At 39.7% G+C, this 19,900-nt stretch overlaps 2 protein-coding genes across 8 annotated transcripts in view; one reads left to right on the top strand and one right to left on the bottom strand.

Moving 5' to 3' along the window:
• The window catches only part of SLC5A1 (solute carrier family 5 member 1), a 50,610-nt gene extending 42,579 nt beyond the window's left edge, over positions 1-8,031 (top strand). For all 3 annotated transcript variants that reach the window (XM_048064101.2, XM_013173641.3, XM_048064106.2), the window contains 5 exons: positions 720-870; positions 1,467-1,635; positions 4,443-4,658; positions 4,975-5,077; positions 5,940-8,031. In XM_048064101.2, the coding sequence (XP_047920058.1) occupies positions 720-870; positions 1,467-1,635; positions 4,443-4,658; positions 4,975-5,077; positions 5,940-6,160 (860 nt within the window). In that variant the 3' untranslated portion in view covers positions 6,161-8,031. The remainder of the gene's footprint in view (positions 1-719; positions 871-1,466; positions 1,636-4,442; positions 4,659-4,974; positions 5,078-5,939) is intronic.
• Positions 8,032-8,146: 115 nt separating this feature from the next.
• Positions 8,147-19,900, bottom strand: part of RSPH14 (radial spoke head 14 homolog) — a 109,028-nt gene continuing 97,274 nt past the window's right edge. For 2 of the 5 annotated variants that reach the window (XM_013173640.3, XM_048064112.2), the window contains 3 exons: positions 16,891-17,116; positions 15,931-16,061; positions 8,147-15,212 (listed from right to left, as the gene is read on the bottom strand). In XM_013173640.3, the coding sequence (XP_013029094.1) occupies positions 14,971-15,212; positions 15,931-16,061; positions 16,891-17,116 (599 nt within the window). In that variant the 3' untranslated portion in view covers positions 8,147-14,970. The remainder of the gene's footprint in view (positions 15,213-15,930; positions 16,062-16,890; positions 17,117-19,900) is intronic. The other 3 variants (XR_010825512.1, XM_048064114.2, XM_048064113.2) reach the window with 3 other exon arrangements.

Raw genomic sequence — 19,900 nt, 5'->3', positions numbered from 1 at the left:
GGAGGAGAAGATATCCTGTATCCACACTGTCCCATATAACGCCTGCTCAATGAAAGAATAAGGCACCAATCCATAGAGGACTAAGTATACATACAGGGAAGAAAAACTTCTGCAGAAAACCCCAGAGCTGATCCATAAGGCTAGAAAAAACAGATTATGTTATTATGCAAACCATGGTACTTCCCTGATTTCTTTATACTTCCCCATTGTATTATAACAACCGTTGTACGTAATGTGTTGTACAATGTGTTGTACTGTATGCTGTAGTACTTCCCCATACTATGTTGACTAGATCATACTGTTTGGAAAAGTTGTTTACCCTGATTTTTAATCAGTAAAAGAAACTTATGGCAAGTAACTGGTTTACAAATATGCTTACAGGCAAATGAGCACTGGAGAAATTATATTTATAACTCTTGGGGAAAATCTACTTATTTTTTTTTTTTGTTTCAGCATGTAATCAGAAAGCATTCACAAAAGAAGTACCTGTGTTCTAAAAGCTCAAGTGTTGCTCTTATCACTGCTGTAAATAGCTTTTACAAAGCTCAGCAGCCATTGCTCTGTATTGCAAGAGAGTGGCAGGCAGGCATCAGCACATAAATATAACCACAGCTGGTTGACTTGAAAGGGTCAGACAAGCTCTATGGATAGTGACACATACTGAGATTCTTCACTGAATGCCTGTCTCAGTTTATGTATGGAATATTTTCATTTTTCAGGTCTGCGAGGTCTGATGTTGTCAGTCATGTTGGCCTCCCTTATGAGCTCCTTGACTTCCATTTTTAACAGTGCTAGTACATTGTTCACTATGGACATTTACACCAAAATTCGAAAACGACCATCAGAGAAAGAGCTTATGTTGGCTGGAAGGTAAGGTGGAAATGTAGCAAACACTAGATTCGTTACAGACTGAAGTCTCCAAAAAAGTGCCTGAGTGAAAACCTGCATTTGCAGTGTTCAGGCAGTGCAGCAGTGGCCTCCTGTGGCCATCCAGGCAGTCCCATGTACACTTACTTCCCTTTTGGATATTGTAAGACAATAAATTCCAGACCTTATTTCCAATTTAATTGACAATGGCTAATTTTCAGCGCTTACTTCCTACTGCTATTCAAAAGGAACTATTTTAAGATATCTTTGTAGGCTTTACACTACACCATACTTGGCATCAATGAACTAGTCTTCTAGCCGATCTGCTATTGATTCATCTCCAGACGTAACAAACAAAGGAAAGAAGTGTTTTCCTGTGTTTCGATTGCATGTTTAGCTATATGCTGACCGATACTTGACAGACAATATCCAGCTTGGATTTCTTTTGTTTGTTCAATGGTAATTGACCATTTTCATTGATTTCGCTGGCTGAAATACAAAAATGGGTATTTAAGTTATTGATTAATTGATGTGTTTTTTTAGTTTTTGATAGATGCTTCTAAGCAGATAGTTAATTGAATATCTGGCTATGTTTACAGGGCATTTATGTTACTTTTAATTGGCATCAGCATTGCCTGGGTTCCTGTGGTGCAGTCAGCTCAAAGTGGGCAGCTCTTTGATTACATTCAGTCAGTTACTAGCTACCTGGGACCTCCCATTGCTGCTGTCTTCGTGCTAGGCATCTTCTGCAAGCGGGTCAATGAGCAGGTAAGTACAAATTAGGAAAGAAATATGCTGCATGTTGCTCTAGTAATCTTTTATGATATTGGTCGTCAAACTATTTTACCAAACATCTCACCTTTCACCTTCATCTTGAACAGTGTATACTTTTGTCAACAAACTTTTCAACAAACATGCTGTTGTTCCATCCATTGTTTTCAATTGCATTTAGGATTCAGTCTGGGAATTGATTTTGATTCTTAGAGCAGTAAACTGAGAAATGTTGTACTTAATCCATATTTAAGTTTCAATTGCATTTAGGATTCAGTCTGGGAATTGATTTTGATTCTTAGAGCAGTAAACTGAGAAATGTTGTACTTAATCCATATTTAAGTAAGTAACTCAGAAGGCATGAGGTCTGGTATGTGTTTTGATAGGACCATGGGCCAGTCACAGTAACTGGGCAATTAACATTCTGAAAACTCAATACATTATAACATTCAGTAACATTCTGAAAACTCCATACTCAGGAATTCAGTGTCTTTCCTATAATTCTAGGAATAGCAATACTTGCCAATTGTTTGTGTTTGCTCTGAGGAGACTGAGTTTCATGAGATAGATAGCTGACAGAGGGAACGTAGTTTGTGTTTTTGAATTTGGCTGAAACCTTTTTTCACTGTTTTTCCTCAAGACCAGTTCAGTGGTTATTTTTGTGTATATCCAAAAAAAAAAAATGGTTTATACACTAAAGGATGTTCTATGTCCTATTCCAATATGGCTATATCTCACAAATGGATTAAATCTTTGTGTCCTTCATGGAAATCTGTCATTGACTTTAGCTGGAATTTTGCCTGAGTAAGAATTTAGTATAATCCTCATGGGTTTGTGTATACTGTGCGCTTTAGATTTGGATAAATAGGGGAGGAAAACATCAGAGCTTTTGAGAAGTGGGGCCTTGCATAAGATAAGCAATTACAGCATTGGAGTTTATATGATATATCAGTATTTCTTGTTGAGAATCATTCTTCTTTTAGCTAGAAATGGGATTAACTATCTTGTCTTTCTGACTTTGACCGCTGAATAATTAAAACTTTTTTGTTCTTAAACCAGGCATTAAAACTAGAATATTTTTAAATTGGGATTTGTAAGTTTGTGTTACTGTCATCAGTTACGTGACTTTACAAAGTCACAGAACGGTTGAAATTGGGAGGCACAGATGAACTAGTCCAACCCCCAACTCAATGCAAGATTAATAAGAGCAGGTTGCTCGGGTCCTGTCTAGTTAGGTTTTCAAATATATTCAGGAATGGAATCTCCATAGCCTATCTAGGCAACCTGTTCCAATGTTGAATCACCCTTCCAATAAAAAAAAATAAAAATAAATCATCCGTTTAAACAGAATTTTCTGTATTTGAATTTGTGCCCAGACATATGTGTCTTATATACTTCGGGCTAAAGCCACAGCCAAATGAATGTAACTTCAGTGAAATTACTGGAACTTTTATTTCTTTTTCCAGCTATGACTTTGGCTTTGTGTTTGTTATTTGCAGGACATGCAGCGTAAACGAAACAGATGCTTATGATCAGCCTCAACTCACTTCCAGTTCACTTTCTTGAGGCTCTAAGTCTGAAATTGAGATGCTCAAGTTTGTCTCTGAAACTGCTAGCCTTGTCAGGGCATAGGGCTAGACAGATACAAAATGCTATGGGTGAACAATTGGCTGTTGAGTTGGGCTCAGATGGTTGTAGGAAATTGGGTTACATCAGGCTGGTGGCCAGTCACTAGTGGGGTTCCACAGGGCTCCATTTTAGAGGCAGGTCTCCTTAATGTTTTCATAAATGACTTGAATACAGGACTCAAATGTATACTAACTTTGTGGATGACACTAAATTGGGAGAAGCTGTTGACTTCCTCAAGGGTGCAAAGGCCTTGGAGAGAGATCTTTACAAATTAGAGGGCTGGGCAATCGCCAACTGCATGAAGTTTAACAAGAGCAAGTGCCAGATTTCGCACCTGGGACAGGACAACCCTGGCTGTACATACAGATGGGGGGATGAGAGGCTGGAGAGCAGCCCCATGGAAAGGGATCTGGGGCTTTGGTTGACAGCAAGTTGAATCTAAGTCAACAGTATGCCCTGGCAGCCAAAAGGGACATGTCCTGGGGTGCACTGAGCACAGCACTGCTAGCTGGTTGAGGGAAGGGATTGTCCCGCTCTGCTCTGTGCTGGTGCAGCCTCACCTCGAGCACTGTGTGCAGTTTTGGGTGCCACAATACAAGAAGGACATAAAGCTATTAGAGTGTCTTAAGGAAGGCTATGAAGATGGTGAAGGGTCTAGAGGGCAAGAGGTATGAGGAGCGGCTGAGGTCCCTTGGTTTGCTCAGCCCAGAGCAGAGCAGGCCGAGGGGAGGCCTCATGGCAGCCTGCAGCTTCCTCACGAGGGGAGCGGAGGGGCAGGTGCTGAGCTCTGCTCTCTGGGGACAGCGACAGGACCTGAGGGAATGGCATGGAGCTGGGACAGGGGAGGGTCAGGCTGGGTGTCAGGAAAAGGTTCTGCACTGAGAGGGTGGTTGGGCACTGGAACAGGCTTCCCAGGGAAGTGGTCAGGGCACCAAGCCTGCTGGAGTTCAAGAAGTCTTTGAACAACACTCTCAGACAGAGGGTTTGATTTTCGGGTGGTCCTGTGTGGACCTAGGAGCTGGAATTGATGATCCTTGTGGGTCCCTTCCAACTCAGGATGTTCTGTGATTCTGTGATTCTACCTCTTTGTTTCCTCCAGCAACTATTCACAGCTTAGAGTTCATTTCCATGCCTGAAATTATGCATTTTGATAACTTCTATCACTTTGTCTGCAGGGTGCCTTCTGGGGCCTGATGTTTGGGCTGCTAGCTGGACTCAGCAGAATGATTGCAGAGTTTGCCTATGGAACTGGCAGCTGTGTGACACCTTCCAACTGTCCATTCGTTATCTGTGGGATTCATTATCTTTACTTTGCAATAATTCTTTTTGGAGTTTCTGTCATCGTTATCCTGGCAGTCTCCTTCATGACTAAGCCCATTCCTGATGTACATGTGAGTATTATTGCACTCCTGCTTCTAGAGACATGGAAATAAGTGAAATCACTAGTTTTAAGCACTGTTACTTGGCTTATTACTGCTTGGCATCTCAGCTATCCACATCATACAGTCCTTGTAAGAAAGCGAAGGAAATAGTCTTCATTTATCTGTCACAGGCCTCCAGTGACTAGTAATAATCTTAGATGCTGACTTCCCAGACATCTGGGGTGCTGTGATCCTACAGCTTGTTTGTATGCTGGCCAGACTGATTTGTTTCTATGTACAAAGGCTGTACCTTTGTAAACTCTTTTTTTTTTTTTTTTCATGGCAGCTTTACCGCTTGTGCTGGTCCTTGCGGAACAGCAAAGAGGAACGTATTGATCTTGATGCAGATGATGAGGAGGACATACCTGATGAAAAAGACGAGGAGTCAGGTAATTGCTAAATAACTTATGTTGCAATATCTGTAGATGCTATCAATATACTTGAGAATCCCTATTCTATTCCTGAAGGGACAGTAACGTGCACGGTATTTAAAGAACAACATGCCCTACCTCCAGTAACAACCAAAAACACAACCCCGCATATTTAAAGGGCTAGTAAGGTGCCTTCTACCAATCTATCACTCTTAGTGTAGATCAGAAGTAAAGGGAGAAATTCTTATTCTCTACATAGCTAGTTGGTAGTCCTATGACTAAAACAGTGGAAACGCTTTAGGTTAGAAGTGGTATACCTTGGCAGAACTGCATAGGACTCTAGCAGTTGGAATGAAATAAAGAGAATTCTTTTGGAAATAGTGCGTAGTAGCCAGGATCGAAGGTGTAAAGATGTGGTGGGGAGAAAAATGAAAGTGAATTGCCAGACATCCATCTGGGAAAAACCATCAGCTTTCTTTGCTTGGCTTTTGGATCTGTGGTCAAGTTCTTTTTCATAAGTATCCTAAAATTAATTTAGTTGGCTTTTAATTTGAAGTGTAGAAAGTACTGAAAAAATGGAGATAACAGGTTAAGCTTTGCAGCATGGTCTGCTTCTCAAATACCTGATCAAGTCTCCATGCTACAAAAGGCCCTCTTGCACCATTTAGAAAAATCACTTTTTTCTTTTTTTTCTGGCTGAGCTGTAAAAACACAATATTAACTTCATTCTTGCTGCCTCATATTAAAATGTTTCCATGCAACTAAGACCATAAACCAGCGCTGCTATATTAAATATAGGAAGGTCCTCAGTCATAGAGAACTTCTAGTGCATGCAGTGGTCTGTGCTTATGTTTCATGACCAGTGTGTTATTCCTTCCAGTTTCAGAGGCAGGTGAAGAACCAGGATGCTTAAAGAAAGCTTACAACTGGTTCTGTGGCTTAGACCAACAAAAAGGACCCAAACTCAGCAAGGAGGAAGAGGAAGCATTGAAGGAGAAACTGACTGACACATCAGAAGTGCCACTTTGGAGAAATGTTGTGAATGTCAATGGCATCATCCTATTGACTGTGGCTGTATTTTGCCATGCCTTTTTTGCATAAACCTCTGATTACAGTTCTGAAATTGTACTGTATTGTCAAGCAAAAACAATGACTTGTAAATTTACAGTTAGACACATTTAGTATTTTCATGGTCTAAGTTTGTAAAAATCAGGGTGATTTACTCACTGATTTTGTGATCATAATTTCAACAATCTAAAGATCAAGACTACTGAGATTTCAAGAGAGAAAACTTCCATTTAGAAATTGAATCATTCCAAGTTCAGAATTCCATCCAATATTCAGAATTTCCATCCAATATTCTCTCTTCTGGTGATACATTTCATATTTTAGGTGCAGAACAAGGTTGCTTGAACTGTATTTCATGAGCCATATATCAGGGTTTGTGAACTATCTGAACTATCTTTTATCTTTGATACTACTTTAATTTTCAACCATTTCTCTTCTGATCATGCATTTTTTTTCTTTTTTCTACAATAATTTGATTACTAAGACAAACAAGCAACTGAGGGACTGTATGGATTCAAGCTAAAAAAAATCACTTTTGTTCCCTCCAAGTACAGAATATCTTAAGTAAAGGATTTATGTATATACTGATATATTTGACACTATATGTAACTTTCCATTATCGTTTTTTTCCACTTTCACGTTCTATGATATTTTTCGTTATGCTGTGTTTCTCAGTAATGAGTGGAACACCAACCATCTGAACTGATTGCCTTTTGAAATTAGGCAAAACGTAATTCAATGATCCTAATAAGAATTCTACTTATGATAGATTCTTTGTTTAACGTTCACTTCAAAAGGTCCCCCTCTTGTATATTTTAATATGTAACTGTACTTGAATGTGAAGCTTTTTTATACAAAATGCATATATTATATATACATACAGCACATTATATATATGCACATATATATTATGTATTAAAATATATGTATGTGTGTATATATTTATTTATTTATTACTGATTGATTCCTGTCTTGGTATGTCAAAGTTGATCTCTACCCACAGTTATTAGGACCTCTTGATCCTGGAGATGGTGTTAATGTATTGCCTGTCTATGAACTGTACTACAAAACAATCCATAAACATCGTTAAAAGCTCAAAGCATCAGAATGCTGGTTTTGCATTTTGCTTTCCAGTGCATTTGAGAGCTTTGTACTATTTCTCTGAAAAACTGTGAATCTTTCTTCTGAAGACTTCAATGAGAAATATAATTCATGCTGTATGAAACTTCAGTAGGACAGTATGAGCTAACATAACAGTTCATGAAGGAGAACAGTCACAGCTGTGGGACCACGGCCAAATCAGTCTGATTGTCTCCAGTTGGTAAGTTTGAAACCAGCTGGATAAACAGGAGAAGGCAGATGTAACTTCAAGGCAAAAAGCAATAGATCTTATCATCTAATTCAGCTTCTTGGGAAATCAAGTACAAAAAAAAGACATCAGTTGCTGTAGTCAAGCTACAGCACAATGCCTTGTTGCTATTGCACATTGCTGCATTGTTGCAAAGCATCTCAGTGTGATGTGTCTTCCCACAGCATTCTATAGCAGGATGCATCAGACTTGCAATAGGTGCATCTAAATAGGAAGCTAGGATCATCTCTGTCCATGCTACACCACATCGCTGCTAACTCCTGCAGCTTTAATCACTCTCACTTTGTAATCTTCTGACAGTTCCTTTTCTTCATTTGGATCTAAAATCAAATGATCTGCTGCTCTTCACTGTATAATGTCTGGAGTATACAGAAAGGGTTTGCATAGGCCAGATTAAATCATCGCTGTATAAATACCACTGCAAACCTTTTTCTCACAGTTAATACAGTAATATATTTTAAAGACCATGGAATTAATTATATTTAATGGATTATGAAGACTTGTATGTATTAAAGTATTTGTATGTTTTGAAGCATTTGGTGTCCAAAAAATGATGGGATTTTTATATAATGTAATGGAAGACAGAGAAACTTAATTTAGTATCTAGGTTTTGGCTTTGGGTAATAGTAATGGACAGCAAATAAGAAAACTTCCAGAAGAGGATTGCCCAGATCCCTCTTTGTCATGCTCTGTTACAAAAAGAAAATATGGTGAAATTACATGGCCATTTGGATAAAGACAAACAGCACGTATGATATCCTAGTAGGCTGATCAGTCTTTAGATGACCTCCTTGTTAATTGGTCACTGTCACTTCATTTTCTTTTCAGGGTTAAAGTATCTTGAAAAATTAATTTTAATATGGACATTCATTGTACATCCTCATCAACCTGCTTGGTTCAGATCTGGATATTGTTAGAGGCCAGGGTTCAAATATTTATGTGGAGTTTGACTACTCTTTAGGGTAGTCCTCTAATTTTGTAGAATTGCACAATGCAGGGCAGTTTTCCTGTGGACAATTGATAAAACCTTTTACCTTTATATTAACAGTTAAATGCCACCTCAGGTTGGTAGGTATTGCATTCAAGAGCAGCTTCATGATTTTAAGGAAGAAAGTGACTTTTCTTCAGTTCTCAGTGGAACTGTGTCTGTGTTGTAGCTGCTGCTGTGGGGTACTCTCAGACAAAACCCAAAAACTAGCTTAAACAGTCCTGGGCCTTCTCATGCTTTAGAAATGCAAATAGTAAGTGCATACTTGTTCCATGTAAATTGACTGTAAATTTTGAAGTACTTATAGTTAATGGAGAGACTCCAGATGTAGCCCTGGCTAATAGTAAAATGTAAATGAAAAAAAAAATCAGCATAATACAACTCTGTCTTGGGTGACCCTGAGACATCTGGCTTATGCTGTCAAGTTAGATGTAGGGTTACAACTTATTTTAACGGCTTTTAGCTAGACATAAAGTATTTTAAATGAGCAATACAAAAGAAATTAAAATACAATTAAAAAAATCACATAGTAGCACTGTAAGTCAATTGCAACACTGCTATGTAAAGAACACATTCCAAACAAATCAGATCTTTAATTTAAGAACGACTAGATCATTTATTTCCAAGCCAAATCCTGGAAAGGGTAACCACTCTTCATTTATATTTTCATTTTTCTGTACCACTCAACAAACGTATCCAAGTACCTTGCAAATGTTAATTACTTTGGTTACGAGAACTCTCTGCTCTTAGAACTCAGAACTTGGTCTTATTCCTGTTTTGTTAAGGGAAAAGCTCATGCACCGACTTTGGAACAGATGTGCAGTAATCACTGCTTGGTTTTGACCAAAATGCCCATGGTGGATTAAGGCCTAGCCCAAGGCTAAGTTCTTTAGGTGCAAGTGACTGCGGTGAACTGAGTAACATCAGCAGCTGTGACTGTGAATTGGCTCGACTCCTGCTTGGGTCACTTTCTCCACTGGCAAAATTAGGAATGTTCATGAGAAGTAAAACTGACACAGAATGGGGAGCAAAGAGAAATGATAAATACATGTTATCACTAGTGTTGGCTGACATTCAGAGAAATGCTATAGAGCCTTGGTTATTGTCTTTGAAGAACTCTTGAGTTCATTTGTTTGAAGGACTGGATTGGAGGAGCATTACAAACCAATATTCCTGGGGTCACGCTGCAGAGAGAAGGGTGACTGAAAGGTTGTGGGGTCACGGGTAAGTTCTTCTGAAGGAGGGCTGCTGTGGTTGTTTGTTTGTTTTTAATGTAACGCTCTTACTGCCTAGCTGCAGGTCTCCGCAAGTGTTCTGCACGTGCGGTGTTACTGTGAGGCAGCAAAAAAGCGAGGGAAGAGAGCAGCCGCTTCAGCTTCCCTTGTTTAACCTGAAATGCAGCATCACAGGTTTAACAACAGAGGGCGATACGTCGCCAAGATGAGCAACTCCAGGACCAACAAACAATTCTTGGTGATTCACAGCATTTTTAATGGAGTGTGTATTGCCTGTTCTAGAGAACTTAAAGGGTGGAGTAAAACTTGACTCACTCCAACAACTCGTTGTTCCGATGAAAGACAGTATAATGAGCAGCAGCGCCCAGGTTATTACCCTTATTATTAATAAAGCAGGTTGGCTTATTTTTCCTGCTGAGGAACACTACATCTTGTTGTCAGCTACCACAGCCAGCTGCACGAGAGTAGTTTCCCTGAAGTTACCACACCTGCCCTCTCCTCACCTGGCAGTGCTTAGGGCTAGAGCAGCTGGAGCAGCTCCCCTGCTCTCCTTAGGGTACCTGGGAGAAATTCAAGCTCAGGTAAGTGTGAACTCATCCTTACTCCATGTAGCATTTTTACTTACAGTATCAGAGCTTATGACTAGAAACTTTTATTCAAGTTACATTTAAAACAAACTATTATAATCATTTTTCACTCACTCGAGTTTACAAACTTTGACAGAAATAGATCCTGGGCTTGAATTTTTCAGCATGTGAGTTTTGCATGTAGTCACAAAAAACACATTCTGCCCTTCCGGTTTAATGTAATAAACAGCCAAATCTGTGTGCTCTTTAGACAAATCTCTAACTTCTATGCATTTTTAATTTGAATTTGATTTTTTTTTTTTTTTTTAAAAACACAAAATATGGTTCTGGCAAGCAAAAACCCTCCCTGCTTTGGGACATGGAGAGATTAAATGTAGCTACTTCCCAAAGCAGGATTTATATGAGAACAGAATGGTTTCTAGCTCCTGGACTTTTGAAAACAAATGCGGATAGGGAAATGAATCTGTAGTTGCAAGAAGAAAGGTATGATATTCTTAACTTTCTGGAAACTTATAGGGAAAAAATTGATGTTAAACTTTGCATTCAAAATGAGCTCTACCTGTGAGGAATGTTGCATACCAGGCTGGTATATACAAGGGTCTCACTTCCCATGAACTCCTGGAAACTCCCATGTTCTCCTCCTGGTGTCACAGAATTGTTGGGCAGCTGACTTGAAAACTTGATCTGTGTAGAACGTAAGTGAATTAATTCCAGTATTGACCCAGGACCACAGTAATTTTATCGGGACCTTAATCGTTGTTGGCTTTGAGCCAAAAAGACTAATTGTTTTCCATTGATGTTAAAATCTGCTGAGGTGCTGATGTTGTCATAGCATAGAACACTGTTAGTAGAGCATGTAGTGCTAAAGGCAGCCTTGCTCTATACACAGCATTTCTTTTGGAACAATTAATTTAATTATAGTATGTGATAGTGCCAGATCCTAGGCATATATATCTAATATGTTAATTTAAGCATGTATGAAGCAATACAAAAGGATATTTAGCGTTTTTGTGATGAATTCTATTGCAGCTTTATTACTGAGTATAATTAACTGGAAGCTAAGTCAGTCCAAGGGGAAGCACTTGTCAGTCATTCTGCTGTGTTTCTTTGATCCACCTGATTGTTTTACTGACACCTAGAGTGCTAACTAATTGCCCAACCTCAAACATTGAGGGCTGTTTGTCTCTCATTCCAAAGTGGGAAGATAACTGTGGACAGCCCTGGCACTCCCTGTACGCACTGTATTTCAGAACTGGCGCTACTCCTCAGCTGTGTGTTGACATAAGCACATGTCTAGGGCTAAATCTATGATGTAGAATCATGGAGTGCAGGATGGAAAGCATGTCCTCATTTGAGAAAGGAGAGAAGGCTCATAGAACACTCTCAGTTCTCCAGGTTGTCCATTTAGAATCACGTAATATCAGTGTCATTGTCTTGTTGGGGAAGTTCCTAGGGAATATAACCCCACCTGTTCTTGCCCCTGGACTTGCTATTACAGGGGGTCTTTTCATTTTATTGGAATGTCAGTACTAGAATTCTAGGATGCGTTTTTCATTTTGTTCACTGTCTTAAGGGCAATGTGGTACTCAGCAATTAAGTAATAACTGACAGAAATCAAAATATTGCTAGGGTTAAAGGATATCTTGGGTTAACCTATAAATCAGCATTAGTATAACTTCATACATCTCGTTCTCCTTTGTTTCAAGACTTTGTGTATCTCAGAAGAGAAAGCAAATGCTTCATCATAAGGGCTTTATTTTCTTTTTAGGTATGAAAAGTCATTAAGTGATTATATGCTAAATTAGAGAATCTAAGTTAGTTTAACAATGGAGAATAAAATACTGAGAATTCCAAACCTAAAAAATCCGGGATTGTTCTGTGTATTTTCTACTTAATTCTTCGTACCCTACAATTTCTGTTCATGCCGCTGAGTGTTTTTTTTTCCTTTTCTCTTTCAAATATATTTTGGGTCAGCCTGGCTCTTTCAGTTTTTCACCATTATCTTCTCTATTTGTAAAAACTTTTTCAAGGACTTTTTCCTGATCGCTTTGATTTCCCCACTACTATCTCAGGGCTCTGCTCTTATCTTCCATCTTACAGGTGCTGTTTTAACAGGGAGATTGAGAAATACACTAGCGTCCATACTTCAGAGCTCAGTTAAGGCTTTGCTCCATTTTTGTACTGTGCATGTGTGTAAGACAAGAACGCTGATACCATGTTAGAACCTGATTTGGAAACAGTTCATATTGTCTCTAAAGCAACAATCAGGCAGATGTTCAGAGGGCAGTGCTTAAGGTCCAAGTCGGCTAATTTTTTTTCTTGTCAGAGCAGTTCAGTCTGGATGGTCTTATTCCTACATCTGAACAAACTAATTATTTTGCTAACTCATTGAAATGCAATACCTAACTTATCAGGGCAAAGGCTGTGACAGATGTTTGAAACTGAGCCAAAATGATCATTACTGTGTTTTCCTACTGCAGTTCTGTAAGTGTAGGTGAGACTTCCATTCTTCTGTCTCGCACTTATCGAACTGGATGCACTCAGGCATTGACATATTTTACACGTGAGTGCCTTATGTCTGTTGTGCACATAAGTGTGCTGAAAAGGCAGAGTTCCTCCAAGACCCTGCCCAGAGGGAACAAATCCAACTGACTCAATGCTTTTAAATCACATCTTTATAGGACAGGGAAGTCTTCTTCTGGTTAAGCTATGGAAGAGAAACCTTTTAACTTTAATCACGCCTGCAGTGGCTAGAATAAGCTTACGATTTGCAGTTTGCAGTGGGACACTGGGTTTCTGCAGTAAAAAAGCAGCCCTGACAGATAACTCCAGTGTAACAAAGGTGCAGCTTCTGTTTAACTACAACTTGGTAACTTCTGTCTAGAAGAACACCACGTGAGAGCAAATACCTGAGTGAAAATAAATGGGATTTCCTGTGAAGCTGAGTCACCTGCACCATGACAGCTGTCGTGGGCACTTCTAATGGCCAGGAATTGTCCTGCAAATTTGCTTCATTTCTTCACACAGGCCTTCTCTTGATGCCTCTTAAATTACACACTAGCAACTGCAGACAGAGGAATTCACAATATCGGTAGTGACCTGCCTTGACTACACAGTGAGCAAAATATTACTGAACTTCCTGTTTCATCTGCTCATCAGCTCTAAAATCAGAAACTACCTTATTTCCTTCAGGCAATTTATGTCTTCTTGGATGGGCTTGTTACAGACAGCTTGAACTTTCAATGTTATATTCAATTCTGTGAAGTAAAATTCATTAGAAAAAAACATTTTTTTCCAACTAGGGAAGTGACATTTTCAGTTCTCTGTTTTGTTTATCTCCTCATCTCTTTGTTTAGACAGCCATTAATCATAGAATACTGCGGGCTGGAAGGGACCTCTGGAAACTGTCTTGTCCAACTTCTGTTGGACTAGACCATAATATTAGGATTGGCTTTCCTCTCAAACTCTCCCTCTCCCCCCAAAATGAGCCACAATAGCAAAATTCTTCCATTCTGGCAGAACACCTCCATTTTCATTATATTTGTTGATTTATTTTTTTACTCAAAGGGTAGACCACAGCTCTACAAAAGTACAAAACACCAAGTAATAGCCAAATGCAGAGGCATGTTTGTTCCATAATCTAACCAACTTCAGATCAGGGCTGATCCCTCTTCTGTTGGAGGCACTGGGTTCCCCAGCCAAGCTTTCCAAGGGCTACCACAGTAAAGCCTTGCTGGCTTATTTTCTCCTTACTGTAAGCGTGAATAGCTGCACATGGTGACCCCGAGCCTGGCGCCAAGCACATGGAATGGGAAAGGCTGCCTGCTGAGATCCCCAGCAGGTTAAGAACATGGGCCATGGCTGGAGCTAAGGCTGAGGGAGGGGCTGCAGGCACACAGCAAGAGGGGGCTCAGAAGGGGCCACTGAGGTACAGTGTTGGCTGCTATCAGCTGGGGGCATTGGAGCATCCCATGGATAAACCTCATCGCAGGGAGGGATGGGTGGAGGTTAGCACAGGACACTGGGGCCCTGTACCAGATTCATTGCTGGCAAGTCTTGTCAGTGACAGAATTTGTTACAACGGTGCTGAAAAGAATTTGGCTATACTTCAGGCTGGGAAAGCCTCAGACTTCCCTAGGGGAAGGTTTTCTATGACATTGCCATTGATTTTTTCAATGATGATGCTCTAAATGGTTCTAATCCTGTGTTCAACATATGTTTGCAACAAAACTCATGTAAATGCTTTTTGCTAGGTCAATTTCCAGCACAGCCACGACTGCTGGAGAGGTTAATTATGAACCTTTCTTTCTAATATAATTAGTTATTGATTGGTGTCTGACAGGCTGAGATTAAAAAAGAAACAGAAAAAAGAGAGAATACGAAGACTACACAAAGGATCAGTTTCTTGTATGACAGAAAAAAACTTGGTATCTCAGGAAATAACTCCTGGTGGAGAGTTCTAGACTTGCTACCTTTCCTTTTTCCCCATTGCTCTGCTTGTGACCTGTAAGACAGATGTGAAACAGTTGACAAATGACTTTTCAGGAGTAACTGTTTCTGAGTAACTGAGAAAGAGTTTGGGTTTTGAAGGTCGCATATAATCATGCAACTTTTACAGCAAGACAACAACAGAGGGCAATAGATCTCTATGAAACATCACATCTTCAGTAAGGTTTCCATTTGATGACACAGATGGCAATTTCAGCAGCTCTTTTCACTGCCTCACAGGGATCATTCAGACACTGCTGAAACATGTCTGTATGATCTAGGAGTTTCCTGCGGCCCTCTGGTAGCTCAGCCAGCATGGTGAGGGTTTTGATTGCGCTCAGACGGGCTTTGCTGGTTTCCCCAGCAACCAACTTCAGTAAAGGTGGAATGGCTTCAGCACCTAGGGCTGAGAATCTCCCTGTGGAAAAATACACTGGCTTTAAAATGTGTTATTGCATGTAATCAACAAGATTTTGAATTTCTTCTTTTGACTCCCTGCCCAGTTACAGCTCTGAACACCCAGACTGTGCAGTGTGAAGAGGTAGGACATGCTTTTCTCTTGAAAACCAAAGCTAGCTGCCAGCTAGCTTTTATTTTTAAGAAAAAAGATCTTAGTTGACTTTATCTGCCTTGCACATTATTATTTCATTTGCAAGAAATTATCTGAGAAGGTGTGAGACACCAAGTGATAGGATAAGCTATTTTTTGGGGGGATTAGATGCCCTTAAGAACATCCTCCATTCCTCTATTTTTAAAGACACTTCAAACACTGAGATCCACGCCTTTGTTGTCTTTGGAAGATGGGGGGGACAGTTGCAGAGGAGGATAGGAATACAACTACTGTTATTAAGAGTCTTTTATATCTAATTATTCACTCATCACACTGAAAATTTAGCAGTTAGTATTTTCAGTGTCTTGTAACTTACTTGAGAGAACAACCAGCCTTATTAATATTCACTCCTCTTTTAGCTGTGAGAAACTGCCTATGAAATGTCCTGATCTTACAATTTCTGGCACAGCTTTTATGCTACTAAAAACAGAGGATTTGGGGGGGAAGAGAACAGGGGCACAAGTATTAAGTTGCCTTAAAATTGGATTTCCGGACAGCAGCCAACAGAACTGCCTCTTTCTCTTACCCTGAGGTTTAACGGTAGCAAACATCAGCGCTCCTGTTGCACTAGCTTGGACTTCAGGATCTGTGTCTTCTAACAGGCTCACCAGCACAGGAATAACTTCACCTACCACGACTTTTCCCTCTGGATGGGTACTGTGCAGAAAAGATGGTTAAGATGCTTTCTTGAACTGTGTCTGCTAACCATGCAACTACCCACAGCTTCTCCCCATGCCTGGCCCCCTGCAGCGCTCCTTCGTTTCATGACGGTGGTGCTGACACAGTCCTCCTCTCTGTTCTCTTTGGAGTCGAAATGTTCTGAGTGTTAGACAGATGGCAAGCACCACTACCCAGCCGCAATGAAAAGAGAGGGGATGTCTGTTTATGCCTGCTGTCTATTAAGTCTACTTGCTGATAAAATACCAATTATTATCATATTAACCTATGTGTGTGGGCTTAATAATTTTTAGGCTATTTTTAGGTGGTGTTTGGATTTTTCTCTTTTTACTTTCTATGATATGCTGGAGATTGATCGGCAGCAGCAAGGAACAGGATGTAGGAGGAAGTGTGCTGGTGCTCCTAATGGCAATTTAGTTAGAAACCAGTTTGTTGAACCCTGAACAGATTCAAACCAACTGCTATATTAGGGGTCTGCAAGGAATCATTCTTTCAGGTCAATTCTGTCTCTTTCTTTCCAGCTTCTTAAATGTGGGGAATATTTAACATGGCCCAGAAGACAAATAATACAGAAGAAAAATAGGAGGAGAAGGAACGACTTCTCATCAGCCTGTGCTTTCCTGAGTGATTTGTAGCAGTTAGGATTTTTAGAGGTCTTCAACCTGTGTGTGCGTACAGGCTGATATTATTTTCCTTGTGAAATATAAAAGCTTCAATGTATAGTGGAATACCCACTGTACATTAATAGACTTGACTGAGTTCATTAGCATTTTCTTGGGCTTAAGTGTTATAGATAGATTTCTTTTACCCAATTGCTAAAAGGACCCGAGCTGCTTTGCTTCTGATGGTCACCGATGAATGTGTGAGCTTTTGCTTCAGGATGGTAATGGCACCACTTGATAGAGCTTCAGAAGCCTCCACACGCAGACAGTTGGAGAGTGTATCTAGGATTAGCTCCTGGATTTCATCCAACTCAGACTTCAGTTTGAACATAAGTAAGGGAATCAAACCAGCATGCAGTATGTCAGCAGCCCCTGCAGGAGGAGACAGAAGGGACATGGGTGAAGGTATGAGTGCATTTTCTATTTCTGCCTGTACTTTGAATTTTTTAATAGGATCAAAATATATATGATAACTCATTTCCTTACACAGATGTGGGACTGGGACATGGAAACTATTACAACACCAGACTGTTCATGAATGCTGTCTTGGCATTGCTTTCTCAGTGAGCTTCCCCAACGGTTCTGTGAAGACATTAGCCCAAATAACACCCCCACTTGCTCTGTGTTTCCAGTTTTCTCCACCATAACATTCTTCCCAGAATTATTCCTGCTAAGAAGATAGATATAAGGCACCTTATTAACAACTGTTATATACACCTTATATACAACTATTCTCAACACCAGATGCTAAGACAGGCTGAGATGTGAGCCTTTAGAGCTAATACTTTGATACAATTCTCCACTATGGTTTCTGCAGGGAAGTCGAGGTTTTGGAAACCATCAGCTTCCTCACACATTTCTTTGTGGTAGTTCTGTTATGGGGGAAAATCACATTTTGAGCTTTTCATCAGTCAGTACACATGCACTATTTCGTAAAGGGAACAGCATCAAAGGTAAAATGATCGTCATCTGCCCTGCAAGTGATGTCTTTGCTATGAACCGGTGACTGACTCTTACACAATACTAAGTCAACACTGAAGGAGCAGTGCCATGGGGAAGCAGAAAGCAGAACATACTGTCCACAAGCAGCTCTCTGAAAACAAAATACTCCAGCTGTCTTGTTGCTAAGGCTGCTTCTTTGGTTGCCAACAGAAACGTGTCTCCTTTTGAAGTGATTCACATGCAGTTAGATAAGGAAGTTTTGTGGGTAAGAGTCATCGAGGTGTTTTCAAATGAATCTCCCCAGTTAGAGATAAAAGGATGAGTGGGAAAGAGATCTTAATGGCCTTTTGTAGTGCACTGGAGAAATCCCTCAACTTGACAACCAGGTGAAAAACATGATTCTTGACCTAATCTAGAGGTTATTCTGCTGTACATATATCTGAGATTTTGATGACATTGAATAATTTCTTATGTTACTGAATTATTAGGATCCATTTTTCTAATGCCAATGCAAAGAAATGCCCAGGGCTGGTACTATTACAGCTTTTACTACCTGCAGTACCTTCGGAGGTCACTTCCTGTGAGAATTCAGATAAATAACGAAAAACAGATTCAGACAATTCACTCTTGAAGCTATCAACATTTTAAAAATAAGGATTTTTCTGTGTACCAGAAAAAACAGTGTGGAAGGAAAGTGGAAAAAAAAACACCACTGTCTTTGAAGCTGTGGCTCTGTGTATCACTACAGGGGAGTTGCATTTTCATAGTAGAAAAACCCAACTGTATATTTATTTTCCATGGAGGTACGAAAAGAAGAACATTCTCAAGGGGCCATTCACACTGTCCCCATACAAGATGTGGTAAAGGAAACCTGCACTATTGCTCCGGCAAGAGACTCCAAGGGAGGTCCCTGAGAAGGAAGCAAAGCTTGCACAGCTGACTCCATCACTTCTCATTAACTAATAACTAACAAGGATTATAGGTGTTCGGATTATAGGCTATAGGTATAGAAGGGCTGGGGGTGGTTATGAGATGACATTCCCTCCTTCCAGTGACTGATTTTTTGTGTAGGTGCTTTCCAGATAATCTGTGATATTTTCAAATATCACAGTTTTCAAACTACATCTGGACAATTTGACATTAACATAATTTCATTCTTTCCATATAAATGAACATGCTGAATGTAAATGTAAATAAGAGTGGCAAAGAATGGAAGTTTAAACTCCATGCTCCTACAGAGCTTTGGGTAGCTGTAATTCACATGACACCAATCTGTCCTGGGACAGTGTCGCACAACAAGTTTCATCATATCATTTCATAAGCCAATGCTAGCTCTCGCACAGAGTAGTCAGCATTCCACCTTGAGTCAAAAGAAACCATTGCCTTTCCATTTCTACTATTGCTATAGTATTGTTGACTGTTCTCATGCTTGTAAATACACTTTTTTCTTTCCTAGACAGGTTCCCATTACTATTTTTCCATTTGGTTTTGAATATTTAATAGGCTTTTTTTTTTTTAAACCCATCATCTTTTTATTTCATTTTTTTTCTTTCCTGCACTTCCCTCTTTTACAGGCCTTCCTTGCTGACTTTTTTCAATTCCCTTGATTGCTATTTCAGCATGTTCCCTGTAAGTATTCAGCATTCTGGTTTCATGTCTCTGTGTCTGTGTCCTTCACTTATCTTCTAATACGTTCAATTAATATATTCAACTAGACAGGCCTGCTTTCATTCGCCCTTGAGTTTATTCCTTCCATTTAATGTTTATTGACTTTCTTTGACTCAGCCATCTCTCATTCATTGCATTTGCACTTCATGGCTTCTTTTGGTGCTAGCCTTTGCTATTGCACTGCATTCTCAAGTGCCAAATATATAACAAAGACACGTTATGTCTTTCTGCTCCCATAAGCTGGCAAAATAATGTACAGAGCATTGTCTAAACTTTTATTCTGTGGAGCCATTAAGCAGTGTTTATTCTGTGGTCAGAAATCCCTATGTACCTAGTGGATGCTTATTTTGTATGAACACTCAGGCTGTTTTCATTTTTTTTTAATTGCTTTCTCTCTCTTTTTTTTTTCTAACCAGGCCATCTTTCCTATCTACAGTTTTCGTCAAACTGTCCTATCCAAAATGCTATTGTGCTGCTGGAGGGAGCTTCCCAGATATAAATATAGAAACTAAGATGGATTGTTTGACCTTGTCAAAAGTCTCAATG

Source organism: Anser cygnoides, chromosome 17 (genome assembly GCF_040182565.1).
Source record: "Anser cygnoides isolate HZ-2024a breed goose chromosome 17, Taihu_goose_T2T_genome, whole genome shotgun sequence".
Lineage (NCBI taxonomy): Eukaryota > Metazoa > Chordata > Aves > Anseriformes > Anatidae > Anser > Anser cygnoides.
This window is presented reverse-complemented; position numbering and strand designations above follow the sequence as displayed.